The 15,557-nt window shown below is 34.2% G+C and overlaps 2 protein-coding genes across 3 annotated transcripts; one reads left to right on the forward strand and one right to left on the reverse strand.

Annotated features, from left to right (window-relative positions):
* Positions 1 to 5,391: 5,391 nt before the first annotated feature.
* On the reverse strand, positions 5,392 to 7,164 carry LOC140799098 (protein HIGH ARSENIC CONTENT 1, mitochondrial-like). Of its 2 annotated transcripts, none has more exons than XM_073153243.1 (6): positions 7,100 to 7,164; positions 6,927 to 7,013; positions 6,754 to 6,830; positions 6,596 to 6,666; positions 6,435 to 6,488; positions 5,392 to 5,617 (listed from the first exon to the last, which is right to left on the reverse strand). In XM_073153243.1, the coding sequence occupies exons 1-6, from the start codon at positions 7,114 to 7,116 to the stop codon at positions 5,546 to 5,548; spliced, it is 378 nt and encodes a 125-aa protein (XP_073009344.1). In that variant the 5' UTR covers positions 7,117 to 7,164; the 3' UTR covers positions 5,392 to 5,545. The 2 variants fall into 2 exon arrangements, with proteins under 2 accessions (XP_073009344.1, XP_073009345.1); XM_073153244.1 differs by having other exon boundaries at positions 6,932 to 7,013; positions 7,100 to 7,143.
* A 1,623-nt stretch (positions 7,165 to 8,787) lies between these two features.
* Positions 8,788 to 13,057, forward strand: LOC140799168 (probable aquaporin NIP5-1). The gene is made up of 4 exons (XM_073153336.1): positions 8,788 to 8,961; positions 10,061 to 10,480; positions 10,570 to 10,631; positions 11,561 to 13,057. The coding sequence occupies exons 1-4, from the start codon at positions 8,863 to 8,865 to the stop codon at positions 11,712 to 11,714; spliced, it is 735 nt and encodes a 244-aa protein (XP_073009437.1). The 5' UTR covers positions 8,788 to 8,862; the 3' UTR covers positions 11,715 to 13,057.
* The last annotated feature ends 2,500 nt before the right edge of the window (positions 13,058 to 15,557 follow it).

A 15,557-nucleotide genomic window follows, 5' to 3' on the forward strand; every position in this document is an offset into this window, starting at 1 on the left:
TCAGTATACGGAGAACCTGACAATCAACAAGCAAACCGTGCAACTCAAACGGTTTTCGTTTGGATTGCTCATTTTTCCATAATTACCTAGTTGTTCTTAATGTTTAATTATCTTATTTTTTACCTAAGAGTAATTTAGCCTAAAATTAAAGTAATTATATCTATAAAAAAGTAAAAGTGAAATTAAGATATGGTTTTATATAAGTCATATGATTTAATGTACTTAAAATTAAGTCTTATTTTAAAATGGCTAAATAATAGAAGACATACAATTATATTGCTTTTATAGATTTTTTTTTGTTTTATAATTATTTAGAACTATAAATACATTATTTAAATATTCAAAATTTTCTTAGATAAATCAGCAGTTTGATCGGGCGACAAATAGTTGAAGCAATAGTCTAGTAACCCAACCTCTAACTAGGTCAATATCCGTCCAATTTTGATAACTATGCTTCCGAGGCTTTGTTTGAGATCCTATCCTGCCTTTAGTCAAGCAATATAAGTTTCCATCTTGATGTTGATGTCATGTTTTCAATAGTTCTGGTTTTAGTATTCGTTAAATTTTTTTCGTTACTGTTCTGACTCGTGTGAAACCTCAAACTATGCTAAAAACACAAGTTCTGGACAAAGGAAAGTTACATCTTTCTATTTGCCATCCTTTCATAAAAGCCTCTCTCTCTCTCTCTCTCTCTCTCTCTCTCTCTCTCTCTCTCTCTCTCTCTCTCTCTCTCTCTCGGGGTAGGGCACCCGACGCGCTCGGGCGACGGCGACGGAGGCGGAGACGGCAATGGCGACGGCGACGGCGACAGCGACGGAGGCGGAGACGGTAACGACGACGGAGACGGAGATGGCAACGGCGATAGGTGACGGAGGCGACGACGGAGATGGCAACGACGATAGGTGACGGAGGCGACGACGGAGACGGTGATCGGCAACTGGTAGCTCGACGGCGAGCGGCGAAACTATTAGGAGGGGTGCCGTGCGGCACTCTTTGTGCCATGTGCCGGTACGCCGCCAGCATCGGTCATCCATGCTTCAAACTATGCTAAAATCACAAGTTATGGGTGAGGAAAGTAAAATCACAAGTTATGGGTGAGGAAAGTTACGTCTTTCTGTTGGCTATGCTTTCATAAAAGCCTACATGTTCCTAACGTTATAACAAACAACTAGATCTTTATCTCTTTTAACTTTGACAAATTACTCATATTAATGTCATACGGATGACACAAGTTATTTCTTGGAAACTTTTCCATGAAGATTACATAGGATACTTAAATTATACAGTGTCCTAAGATACTCCTGAGGCCACTGCTCTGGTTCCTGCCTTTAGTGGAACCATATAGCTGTCTGCATGTTGATGCATTACTTAAAGATGACTGTAAGATGGATTTATGGACTATTGTCAGATGTGACCGATATGGTTGTGTTTGTTGACCTGCAAAACTTTTATCTATATATAATGCATTTTCATGTCAACTGAGTACTGACTGCAATCTTAATTGATATAAAAGGTTCCTTTTTCTTCTTTGAGACAATTTGGACTTGTCGTCAGACCTTATTTTTAATGTATGGGTCTTGACATCTGGGCAAATACCTAGTGTCAAAATTGTCATCTTGACACCAGTTTGCTTGTCTATCATCTTCTAGCACATTAAATTTATAAACAATCCCTACACGCACTTGTCATCATGTCATCAGATAAAAAGCGGCAAACAAATGGAGTATATATTGAAGTTAAATCCTTCATCATATTTATAGAAGCCTTCTTTTAATGTCCAGAAGATTTTAGATTAATTGGTCGGTTTTTTTTTTTTGTTTATTGGCTACATTTTATGTTTGTTGTAAAGTCCTTCCTTACCGTACGAAAGATTGCAGATTTAATTGGTCATTTATACTTTCTTTTGGTTTAGATGGAAAGGAGTGAATAAGAGATATAAACCTTTGAATTGGGTAGACATTGCACGGAATCAGCATAACAAGGTAATGCCAATCTTTTCGACTGTCAATGTTGTAGTTTACTAATAATCTCTTATATGCCATTTTGGTGAGACAATTATTGCTATGATATTTTCAGGTTAAAAACAGCAGAAGAGCACCGACGGATGATTCAAGGAATTTAAAAACGAGATGAGATGAGAAGCGGCATAAGCGAATAAAGGCCGCTGGCATTGATTATGAATGCCCAGATTTTGTAAGTAATAAGCACCCAGATTTTGTTACAATTATTCATTCTAAAGTTCATTTAAGTTGGTTACTTATAAAAGTAAAAGTAAAACATATGCAAAGGTGAAGTCATAAATGCCTGAATATTTTCCATTATTCATGGGTTACTATGCAAAGGAATTGTTGGATGCTTGGAACTATTATAGATCTCAAGGAATTTGTATAAAAGAACCTTGGAATTTGGATGTTGCAAAAAACTGATAGCTTTCTTTATTTTTCTAAATGTCCCTCTAAGAAGAGCTTAAATTTTTCATCAGCAAGTAGCAAGCGTGCATCTTAAAATGGGCAAAGGCTAAATAAATCTCAAAATTTTGAGAAAAAGAAAAGAGAGGTCAAACTGATTTCTTATGCGCATTATTTATTTCTAAAACAAAAATGTCCACATGTTGCTTCTTGGATATTCGATGCTGCTGATTAATGTTACTTCATATCAAGTCATTTATATTTGAAACTTAGATATGTGATAATGAAATTTTAGAATGTTGATTATGACTTTCTCTGTCCTTTTTATTACTACGCGTCTACAGGTTGGTCATATTCAGCTTGTTGCCAAGAAAATTAAGTAAGCCTATAGGAACAAAAACGAGATGTATCTTTTTTATCTTGTACCAACTTGAAGAGATTCTGATGCCCTTATTTGTTCTAGGTTAAATTTAGCTTTGCCTTTTTGTTTCCTCTTTTTGTGTTTTCTATCATTTTGATATTGTAAGAAAGGTTATTACATGGATGACGGAGAATTAACGAAGAACTGAACTTTTGCTCCATTTTCTGGATGTTTCCCTTTGGAAAATAAACTCACAGATCAATAGCATGGCATAATTCAGGCTAAATGATGTCAACTATAATACAGTTCATATTATTACCTTGACACCGGCGCCGCAGCTCAATTGTTGTGCATGATATCATTTGTCTGAAACTAATACGTTTTGATTAGATGGAATCCTATCAAGTAATACCATGACTGATTAATGGTAAAAGAGAAACAGAACAAGTAATACGATAACAGATTAAGGGTAGAAGAGAGGAAATCACAAATCCTAAACTCAGCTCCTTGCCAAGGGCAGCGCGTTACCGTTAATCACATTCATAGAGAAGCAAGTTTTATTGCTAATTGGTTGGCAAACTAGTCCAGGATAACTTTTTCTCCTCTTTTATGGGATGGCTCAGATATGCCTGAGTTCATATCCATTTTATGTCTTGATGCTACTGCTGGCTCACCTCACAGGCAATAGCTTGTAATTTTTTTAGGCACCTTGTCTGCTCTTAATGCAATTCTAATTAACTAAAGAAAAAGAAAACTAATACTTTTATTGCCTCCCAAAGTCAAATAAAATGACATATTTATAGTCCTCTAATTGAACTAATTATTTAAGGAAAGAAAACAAATTCAAACTCAATCAAGCTCGGAAAATAATTAAATAACCTAACAAATTATCCGTTAGGCGTTCGAACAGCCTAACAGAGCATTCGAATGCATAGAAAATGGATGCTCCGATGTTCAAATGCTTATGAGAGTAGAAATTGCATTGTTGAGCCATTTAGATACCTAACAAGGTGTTCAAACTCTTGGCTCATAAACTACTGTTGAATCCATTCCTCCATCTTCTGCCTGGCATCGACGGTGATAAATAATCTGGAATTGAGTGATTAGATCGCCATTCCTTATCACTTCCCTCCCATTAAAGATGAACTTTGTCCTCGAGCTTTCTATGCGGAATCATTACTTCAAGTCTTCAGAATTCCCCATGTAGCATCCTACATTGACGATACTTCCCACATGATTATGTCTTTTTGCACCAAGACGTAATGTTTGACCGGATGAACTTCCCAAATATCTTTCAACTCCAAAACAATTTCTCCATTGTTAGCAATTTAGGACAAATTGGTTTTCTTACGCTCGTCCATGTCGATTTGCTTCTTCAAATGAGAGAGATGAAACACTAGATAAATTTGTGATTTCTCCGAAATACGTAAACGGTACGCCATCGGTCCAATTCCTTCAATAATTTCAAATGAGCATTAAATTTCTTGTTTACCCGCACTTGCACCCGTATTTGCCGATGTGATTGTAACTTGAGATATACCTATCTAGTCTTCCACCTAAAATTCTAACTCTCATCAATACTTGTCTTGCTGAACTAAAAAGAGACGGTATTAAATCCTAGCAGTGTTGACTCCAAAAATTCAAAGTGATTGAATAGTAACTCCAAAAATCTACGGTGACTAAATAGTAACTCCAAAAATCTACGGTGACTAAATAGTAACTCTAAAAGCCCCAACAACTGAGAAACAATAATATTAAATATAGGTATGTTGCGTAGGACCTAATATAGGACTGCATAAATAAGAGAGAAGATAAAGTTAGGTAGGGTTGGGTCGGTTAGATTGGATTGGATTAGGTTAGGTTGGATTAGAGTTGAGTTGAGTATAGGTTGGGTAACTTAGCTGAGGGTATTTTTGTAATCTTTTTAATATATAACAACATGATATTTTCTATATATATTTGTTGAATCATAGAGCTTAATTTACAAATAATGATAATATAAGGTCTAAATCATAATTTTGTTAAAAGGCAGTGTGTTATATGCAAATTTCTCTTAAAATATTTAAAATATTTAATAGTAGCTAAGTCACTTAACTATCTTGCCATTATAAGTGATGGGGGCAATTTGGTCGGTTCACCAATTCTGTCCACGACATTAAGTGGGTGAGATATTTATAATAATCCACGGGGTTATTGTGTATTAAAAAGAAATTTGAGGATGAAAGGGAATTATATATTCCTAAAAAAAAATCTTATTATGGTATAAGTCTTCTTGTACTAGTATAGCAAGTAATCGCTTATCACAATATTAATATAATAATACCTATTTCTCTTTTCTTTCCTCTATCATTCAATATTTTTATATTTATTAATTACTATTTTACTCTTAAAAATGTATCACTTTTAATCAATTATTATTTCAATCACACACTCTCTCTCTCTCGTATCTTTTCCTCATCCATTCATTATGAAGTGTATTTAGTCATTCGCCAAAATATCATTACGCACTGTACTAATTAACAAAATAACATAAGAATAATTTTAGTATTAAAAATTAGCATAGCTATAGTAGTATTGAACTTATATTACTTCATGTTTGCAGATATGAAAAAAAAGAATATATTGCTAATAGAATGTTGGCATAACCATCTTTATTAATTACAGCAGCAACACAACAAGCATACACCATATTTCTTCATGATAGAATCCCAATTATTTCTATAGATATTTATAACATAATCAACCAATTTTGTTACATCAAACATGAAAGGAATATTTATGCTTCCCCAGATTCTGCCTTCATCCATGCAAGATAACCTCCAGCCATGTTCTTCACATTTTTAAATCCCTGCATCAAAAGAGAAGAATGATCATCTTAACTTATAATTTCAAGGAAACTGAAAACATTTAAAAAAAAAGTGTGGTCTTATAGTTGACATTATTCTGAATATGCTTTTATTAAAAGATCATAGTTTAGACTATTTGCATTGGATATGTATTATATCATCCTATTTTTTGAATTCAAGATTAATATTATAATGATTTGATCCTCTTCCTGATAACAACTAGAAGTTAAATAATAATTTTCTCCAGTGTATGAGAGAGAGAGAGAGAGTAACAACTTAATTGCTCCATGTGAATCGTAGACTAGTTTGAATTCATTCTTGCTAACTAGGTTAAAATAATATAACAAGTAGCTAACTCTGCAAATTATTGCCCATTTTTATATAGAGACACTAAGTTTATTACACTTTGATCTAAAATCTCTCAATTGTCTCTCCCATTTTTATTTTATTTTTTATAATTAGAGGACCATTTTATTCTTAGAGAGAGAAATTGACGATAAAATGATCATTTAATATTTTTACGTTTATTGTTAGGCGGCGAGGAAGATATTAAATAATTAAGAGAAAAGTGTCAAAAAAACTATATATATATAAGAGGATTTATATGAAAACGAGCAATAATTCACGATCTAGTTGTAATTAAACAATGATGATTTTGACCTCCTGTTTCTTTTGCTTGAGCCCTCTTTGATTTTAATCATCTCAATTACGGGATTATGACTGAAGGATTAATAAAATTATTTCTAAAGGATTAAATATTTAGTAGGCCCTATTCTAATTAAGAAGTGATGTAACTAAAATTAATAAAGAAAGTCTTACCGCATTAAAAAGAGCTAAAGTTGCCAACTTCGATCGAACTCCAGATCGACAAGCCTTCACAATTGTGTGAAAAAGGAAAGAATTCAGATCAAAAGAAATTAAAGTTTGAATTCAAACTGTAATTTGTTATATAAAAGAAGATAAAAAAAAAGATTGATTACCACAAAGAAATGCTCATCCTTTGCAAAGAGTTCTGAAACTTGCTCAACAAATTGAGGGTTCTTCACCTTCTCTGCAAATGATCAATGAGATAAGAAGAAGAAAAAAAAAACCATAAAAACTGATAGAAAATTTGATCATGTATTATTATCAAACCAACCCTGAGGAGTGACAGAAGAGTAGAAAGGAACATTAATGGCTCCTTCTACATGCTCCTTTTCAAAATCCTTTGCCAACCTAAACACATAGATATAGATATGATAAACTGAATAAAATTCAAAGAAAATGGCCATCAACATAATATATATATATCAATGAATTGCACCTAACAACCTCACATCCAGGTAACGATGAGTAGATCCAAAGAGAGATCGAGCTTCATGAGCATTCACAGTCACAGTTGCAATAATATCTTCAGTACTGTAACAAGGGAGAATTAGTAACAAAGCCAGAAGAAGAAGAAGAAGAAGAAGAAGAAGAAGAAGTAGTAGTACTTCTACTCTTACCTGCTTTGGCCTTCCATATGTTAAACTTTCTCTCTGAGGTCTCTATCTCGTTCTCTTTCTCTTCTATATAAATAGTTCAATGAAGAACATAAAGCCATTACAACTAGGCTTCCAATTGTCAACTCTACTCTGTTGAGAAGAAGTATTTTAAGAAATTTATAGAAAACACCTAATGCTTTATTTTAATTATCATTCATATCCTAATATGCGGATAGTTATCTTCCAATAGAAATTAAAAAAAAAAGAAAAATTATCTAAAATACCCTTCATTTGACCTTAAAATTGTGTTCTTCTTTTATTTTCACTTTAATTTTAACAAACTAACTCGAGGGTATTAAAGTTATTTTATATTTATAATTAACAACACCAACAAAATGCTAGGGACGAATAATAAATATCCACATGATATATCAGATGTAAATAATAATATAGGCAAAATGTAGGGTGTATTTAATAAATTTCCCTAAACTTTGAGAGATGACAAAAATGTTAACAAAAAATAAGAACAATTGCAACTTGAGTAACTCCTCCTCTACACGAAAACTAGTTGACCAACTAAAAAAGTCAACTTGCATTACTTTAGGAAAAATAAAGGGTTCTACTAATATATATATATATATATATATACAAGAAGTCCATGTCTAGAGGAAGATCTCACAACTCACAGAGAAAGAGCCAAAGTTCTTGGTACCCCACTAGAAAACCTAAATGGTTTGTGCTTGAGACGTGGATGTAAATTAATAATGTTCTTTTTTTAATTAGTATATTAGGTCAGAGAGGAGTTCCGAATCAGAATATTCCAATATTCTGGTATTATACCATGTTAAAATAATTATAAGCTTAATTTAAGTATAATTAATTTAGCTCTCATTAAAATTGTCAACATGTATACTTTTGTGGGATTCCATCTTAGTCTTAGGCAGGGTTTTCTTTTCTTTCAATTTTGTATTGTTTTGTGTCTAAATATAACCTTATCCAGATGAAATAATGCCAAAACCTTGGTAGGAAACTTGCACCAAAAAGAAAACCAAGTGGAAATATTCAACATGGAGTATAAAGTACATGATGAATACCCAATTTGATCCCCATGATAGGGACTATTAATTTCAACATATCAGTCAATAATTCTTTTTTTATTTCTCTCTAAATAGACATGGTAGATGTATATTAAGTTTCACGAATAGGGGTAACAGATCCTCTACAGGCATGACTGCAGGAAAGGAACTTTTTAGAAATTATTAATCCTAGGTGCACTCGATCTAATGTAATCCATCCTTTTAGTATTTTGAACCTCTAAGAGATAAAATTGAAGATAATCTTTATATTTTGGCAGCCAATTAGTCGAAGACTTCAGGAAATCTATTCCTGCATCGATTATATTAAAATCATGTTTGATTGCAATGCAACAACTTGCATTTCTCTTTGGCTTCAATACTTCGTCAGCAGACCTTCAGCTATCTGCCAAGGGCCAGAGAGATCGAGAGGTGATCAAGTAATCCTTATGCATTATTTGATTGCTCATCTACAACTACGACTTCGGAATACCAAGTCAATGTCAACTCCTCCATCTCCGAGTGGTGGAGATTTCTTTTCTTTTAAAGATCTCATTTTTTTTATTTTCTCTATTTTGGTTATGACAGCAAATAAAATGTTTGTAGTTGCCGTCATCTTTAAGAAGCTTGCTTAATGGAGAGAGCTATAACCCGAGGCCATTCTTTCAGTGATCGACCTCGGTGATCGAAGTTTGGAAGCTAGAGAGGAGGATGGCGAATAGCAAGAGCTCTTCGGTGGACCGGCAGGCCGCGCCGTTTGTAAGGCTGTGTGGTAAAATTTGTAAGCCAGAGGCCTCCCTTATGAAGAAGGTAGATGTCTGAATGCAAAAGAAAATTCACTAAGATTTGTATACGTGATGGTGTTTGTATATATATATCTTGCAAAGCTATCTATATTTTATGTGTGTGTGTGTGTGAGAGAGAGAGAGAGAGAGAGAATAGGAACAGAAGAGATAGGATAAGGATAAGGATAAAAAGTGGAGAAGAGGATAAGAAAAAGAAGCTAGCTTTCTATGTTTTCGTTTACAAACAAGAGATGGCATTCTTTTTATTGCAATATCTACTATATATCTCGAGAAACTCATGTAGACTATTAATTACGGTATTAGTCTTAGCTTTCATAGTAATATTGACAAGAGTTAGATAAGATGACTTAAATCTTTATTTCTCTTTGGCTTAAATGAATCAACCTTCCAATTAACATTTTAGAATATTTGCTCTTGAAATCTCTCAAGCCTCCAACTCACTGTTCTTTCCGAGGAGTTAGCATTTCCAAATGTTTGGTAGTCAATTATTATGTTTAGAAATGTTGCTTTTCTTCCTTTATTTTTTCTTTAATTATATATTCTCATCTTTTTATTCTTTTTATTTCCTCTAAATTTATTTACTTGAGGAAAAAGATGCAAGACTTTCATAATGAATAATATATATATATATATAAGCATAGAATTGGCACACTAGCTATCACCAGATATATATTTGGAAGTAAATGAGATCCAAGTAAACTAATAAAACCTCTTAATGCCTCCATTAAATCTACAAAGTTACATACAAAGAAATGAACAGCATGGTCATACTTGCAACTATAAGTGTGTTGAACTTTGCATGAATTATTGAAACGAATCGAAACTTATAACAAAGTCTAATTTGCAAGAATATAATACCATAGCTGAAACACTAAGCATTAACATTTCAGTTGGCTCATATGTATATCTTTCTACACTAGAGAAGCTAACATCATAATAACATATACATTTTGTGCCATCATCAAATATTTTGTTTCACCTATCAGTGTGTTGAACTTAATTTGCATGAGTTATTCTAATGATCACTAATTATATATCTTACCATCTTATCTAAAACTAGTTGAAGAATTAATAAGTGATCATAAATATATATATATATATAGGTGGCTGCGGAGTTTGTGGGCACCTTCATCTTGATCTTTGGTGCAGTGGCAACTCCCATAGTGGACGACAAGTATGACGGCGCAGAAACCCTAATGGGGAAAGCAGCATCTGCCGGCCTAGCAGTCACCATTGTCGTCCTCTCCATAGGACACATCTCAGGAGCACATCTCAATCCATCAGTCAGCATAGCTTTGGCTGCCCTTCGCCATTTTCCTTTAGCTCATGTTCCTGCCTATATAGCAGCTCAACTGTTAGGATCTATGTGTGCCTCTTTTGCTCTCAAAGGCATCTTCCATCCCTTCCACTCCAGTGGAGTCACCGTTCCTTCAATCACTACTCCGCGAGCTTTCTTCCTCGAGTTCATAGTTTCCTACATCCTCTTGTTTGTCATCACTGCAGTTGCTACTGATGCTAGAGCTGTACATTGCTTTAACTCTTGATTTACTTGCATAAATTGTTGGATTCTCTTGCTACTTCTCTTAACTTTCTCCTTGTTTTCTCTCAATAGGTTGGGAAGTTGGCAGGGATTGGAATTGGTGCTACTGTGCTCATGAACATCTTGATTGCCGGGTTAGTAGCAAACTAGAATCTTAATACATACTCACCTGTTATTAATTTGACCTAATTTCAATTTATTCATGTGGCTTTATTCTTAAGTAGGTCTACAGTACTAAGTTATTACCGTCGGTCAACCATTAACGAGGATATAAAAAGACTTAATTACCCTAAGGAGTTGTTTGGTTATTTAGCAACTTCCTTATAACAAAAATAAATCTAACACTTGCGCCATTACATTTGGATGAAAAATCTAATAGTCACAACATGGTAGATAAGTGGGAGGTTAAATGCTTGAGGTTGAAGTACACATGTGAAAATTGAAATTGGGCCAAATGCCAGTGGGTGTAAACTATAGTTTCCATCTAATTAACTTTTTCAAAACTTTATTAAAAATGTGAAGTATTTTTCTTTTATTATCGTCCACACTCTAGCATATGGATATTTATCTTTCCACCCGTACATCTTACTTAAAATGACTCCAAAAAACACTACTGATAAGTTATCAGATAGATGCAAATTAACCTTAATACCCTTGAATAAGGTTTATTAGATTAAGGTAAAATAAAAAGAAAATTAACGCTATCGCATGAATTATTAGGTTTTTTTATTATAATTTTTTCTAACTTCTTGTACCATGTTTACTCTCCTCCTCTTTCTCTCTGTGAATTGTTTTTTAGCATATCTCCACCTATATTTCAGCCTTTTTTTTTTTGGAGTTATATTTGGGAGAAGATCACATCTCCTTAGTTAACAACCTTTGCAAACAAGTAGTTTACATTGTTGCTTTTTTAACCTCTTTTTTTTTTCTTCTTGCAATTAATGAGGATAAAATTTAGTTGATGGTAAGCAAATAAATAAAAAAAAAAGAAACCTTGTGATTTTGAACTCTTTCATATGATTTATATAAAATCATGATATTAAAAATGGACGGTGTGATGCAGTCCATCAACTGGGGCATCAATGAATCCAGCCCGTACGTTGGGGCCAGCAATAGCAACGGGGAACTACAAAAAGATTTGGATATACTTTGTGGCACCAACTTTAGGGGGTATTGCAGGCACTGCTTCATATGATTTGATGAAATTGGAAGAATAAGGATGAAGAATTATCACTTGATGGTGAGAAGATTTCATCTTTTTTTTTTTTTTTTTCTTTAGATGAATGAGAAATTAATGGATAGCAAATGTAGAAAATGAAGAAATATGTTCTTTATTTTTTGTTCTTCAGATTGAGTGGGCATTGATTGACTAATTGAGACAAGGAAATATATAATTAATCTCATATGTTTGATTTCTCTTGCAATATATGATATATTTTTTTTCTAACTCTTGTGAGAGTTAATAGATATTACACTCTTAATAGTCATGCTAGAATTTAAAGTAATTCTCTTAAAAGTTTTGTTTGCGTTGCTTAACCCCTTATTATTTCACAAAAAATAAAAATTAAAGAGGTAAAAATATAATTTCCCTCAAAAAATTACTATAAGTTTTGTATAAAAGATAAAATATAGATTACCCCATATGGGTTAGTTCATTGATACGATTCGGACTTCACCGACGTCGTCTCGAGCATGGATTCACTTTAGGAGTGTTTTTGCTTCATGTTTTAGTGTTTAATTTCCATTAAAATAAGTTTTCTGTAAGTCGCATTCGAACGCGGGTGGAGTGAGTTCGAACGCGGTTTGTGAACGGGGTTGTGAACGTGGTGAAGAGAATGTACTGTGCGTTTGAACGCACTGTGAACGTTTACATCGCGTTCGCAAATACCGACAGGCGCGTTCGATCACGCGTTCGAACGCTTGCATCGCGTTCGCAAATCCAGAAGAGCTAATTCGGTGCGTTCGAACGCGGTCGGGCGAGTTCGAACGCGGTAAGCGAAAATTGTGTTTTAGGGTTAATGTGAGTTGTTGGTTAGCCTATAAAAGGATGTGTAGGACAACCAAAATTATTATTGATTATTGAGATTGAGTTTTGCCTTGCCTCCTTCGTCTTCTTCGCTCCCGTTCTCTCAATCCCCGGCGACGCCGCTTCTAACCTCCCTCGTCCGGCTAATCACCCTAGTCCCTTAGGGGTGGCCCTCTTCTCTCCCTTCGTCTAATCTATCCCACACTTGCCCTAATCCTTCCATCAACCATAACCCTTCCACCATCACTTTTCACCGGTGCCACCACATTAACGCCAGTCCTCCACCAACCATCATTACCTAGGATCTCGTGCCTCCATCCACGAATCCAAAATAGAGCATCCTGATGTTCGTCCACTAAACGGACGGTATCTCGAGATCCGCAACTCCGATTCGCCTGAAACTTAATTTGTTGGAAAGCTCTTTTCTAGGGCGACAACATATCAAAATTTCACATCGATCCAACGGCGGAATATTTTGGGATCTTATTTCAAAGTTTCGTGCCAGATCTAGTCCAGATCAAGAATTGGAAGAGATCGATCTTTAGCCCCAAAGGAAAGATCGTACCAAACTGGTATCAGAGCTCCATAGCCTGAGACGTGATCGTATCATTCATCTTTTATTTTTTCACATAGTTTTTTTTGTTCAAAGATAAAAACTGTTAAGCTATTTTTTAATCTTTTTTTATTCTACTTTCTTCCCTCTTTTAAAAAGATTTCCATTATGGTATCCACATTTCTCAATCAGGTAAAAAATAAAAATATTTTTTTATGTAGTGATTAACACTTATTTCTCCTCAAAGAATCTAAGTATTGGTAATGTAACTTCAAAAGCTATGAAAATATAAAATGGATCTATGAAAACCCAAGTCTGACCTGACACTTGAAACTCTTTTGATGTTCTCAGTACGAGATATGACATATATTTTTATAATTGATATTTCTATTATTATGTTGACTAATAAAGGCATTCCACACTTTTTTTTCATTTGACCGAACTTTATTTTTATTAAAATAGACTACTTTTTAAATTTACTATTAAATATAATTTAATTACTGTAGTCCTAATAAAAATGCTGAACTAATCGGTATCTTATCCATACATAAAATAGTTCAGCGTTTTGAGACCAAACAAGAACGCTGAAGTAATTAGCATTTTATGTATATAAATTCCGACAATAAAAATGCTAAACTAATTAGAATTTTTAAAAATGCGGACTGGTTAGCATTTTTAAAAACACTTAACTCATTAGCATTTTTAAAAACATAGATTGATTAGTTTCGCATTTCTGTCAAAAACAACATTGTCAACGTTTTATAGCGTTTTATGTGTATAAATATCGACCGAACTAATTTGCATTTTAAAAAAGATTGATTAGTTTAATATTTTTATTAAGACTACAATGAATCAAATCTTATTTAATTTTTTTTATAAACAAAATAAAAAAGAGCTGTAGTTGTAGTTTGGTCAAAAAATCCTTGCTCCTAGTCCTACTACCAGTGTCCAGCTAGGTTCTCAGGCCTAAGCTGTCTTATTTCTCTAGTTCCCACAGGCGCCTCTAAGTTGTCCTTAAGAATGGTAACCAATTCCAATGCATATCATCACTCTGTAAAATGAGGCAGTCTAAAATCACGGCAGCTGCAATCTTGAGCAAGAATTGAGCTCCATGAGTCCATATGACAAGATGAGGCCCATTAGAATCCCATAAGAGTATTACACTGCGCTTCACATTTCTAATTCAAGAAATCAAATGATCCATATTATTAATTTATCTTGGTCCAGCCCTATGGAAGAGGGGATCACCTCCCAACCATATGGACTATCAGGTTGGGCCAATTGACAATCCTTAGATTTAGCATCCAAGAATTCCTTTAACCCACTATCAGTGTCTTGTAAGCCACCTGCATGTAATATCCACATGTTTCTCGGTATGTGAGATGCATGAAGGTCCAAAAGGATGGATGTTGTTCAACAGGGCATGCAACTCAAAGCATATGTTAGAAAATGAAAATCACTCTCTGATGACAAGCCCACATAGGCCAAACAGACATCTGATAAAAATTCACACCAACTATCGATTCACAACTGAAGATGTCTTTTAGGGACAAGAAAGTCATACATGTGAACAATGTTTGGTGAATTTTCTATTAGAACACTATAGGCAGGCATATAATTTAGACTCGAGATCTATATAAATAAAAAATAAAAAAATTTAAACAAACAAAAGAACATTCGTATAGTTCAACTATGTATAATTTGGCAAGCAAATCATTGATGTTTTTGAGTGTGGGGGTACAACAATCAAGTGATTCAGAACCCCTAGACCTTTTGGCTTTTTGAGAAGAAAACTCATAGTATTACATAATTTACATAATTTACGCATAGAAAGATATAAGCTGAAACTATGGAAAATGTTGGAAAGGGAGCATCCAGCATGAGTAACATATGCATCCAAACCACATAAACATAGCAAACAATGTAGCAAGCCTTGTTTGCCAGACCATAGTATATGAAAGCTGGGGATTTTCAAAGGTGTGTGCCTGGCTCCTACTGATGCTCCTCTTCCTCAGATTAACGTATTCTTCGTTCCAGTTTTGGCTTCTCAGGTCCTTTTACAATCTCTCCTTTAGCTCCTAGATCTTAGCACCCCCCTTTTTGGTTACAATTCTCTGGCAGTAGGGCCAATAGATATTGCAGCCGGCAAGAGAAGAGAAGCAAGCATCTTGGATGACCCAAAAGACCATTACCTGGGGGCAGACTCTGTCACACTACCCTCTCTCTCCCCAACAATCATACAATTTGTCCCCCATCTTTTCCAATTTCAATTAACAATCACAAGAAACAAGCAGTCAAATACCCAGAAGCTATTATTAACACCCATCTAAGTCACTCGGCGTACAAATCATACAGGAAAGAAACATGATTTAGTCCTAGTCCTGCATATTATGGAAAAGAAATATATCACAATTGAGAACTCACGTGAAAACCTATCAACATACTTGAAAACCATCACAAAAGATATCCATGATAAGGAAA

Source organism: Typha latifolia, chromosome 12, assembly GCF_019914945.1.
Source record: "Typha latifolia isolate L0001 chromosome 12, TyphaL0001v2, whole genome shotgun sequence".
Classification (NCBI taxonomy): domain Eukaryota; kingdom Viridiplantae; phylum Streptophyta; class Magnoliopsida; order Poales; family Typhaceae; genus Typha; species Typha latifolia.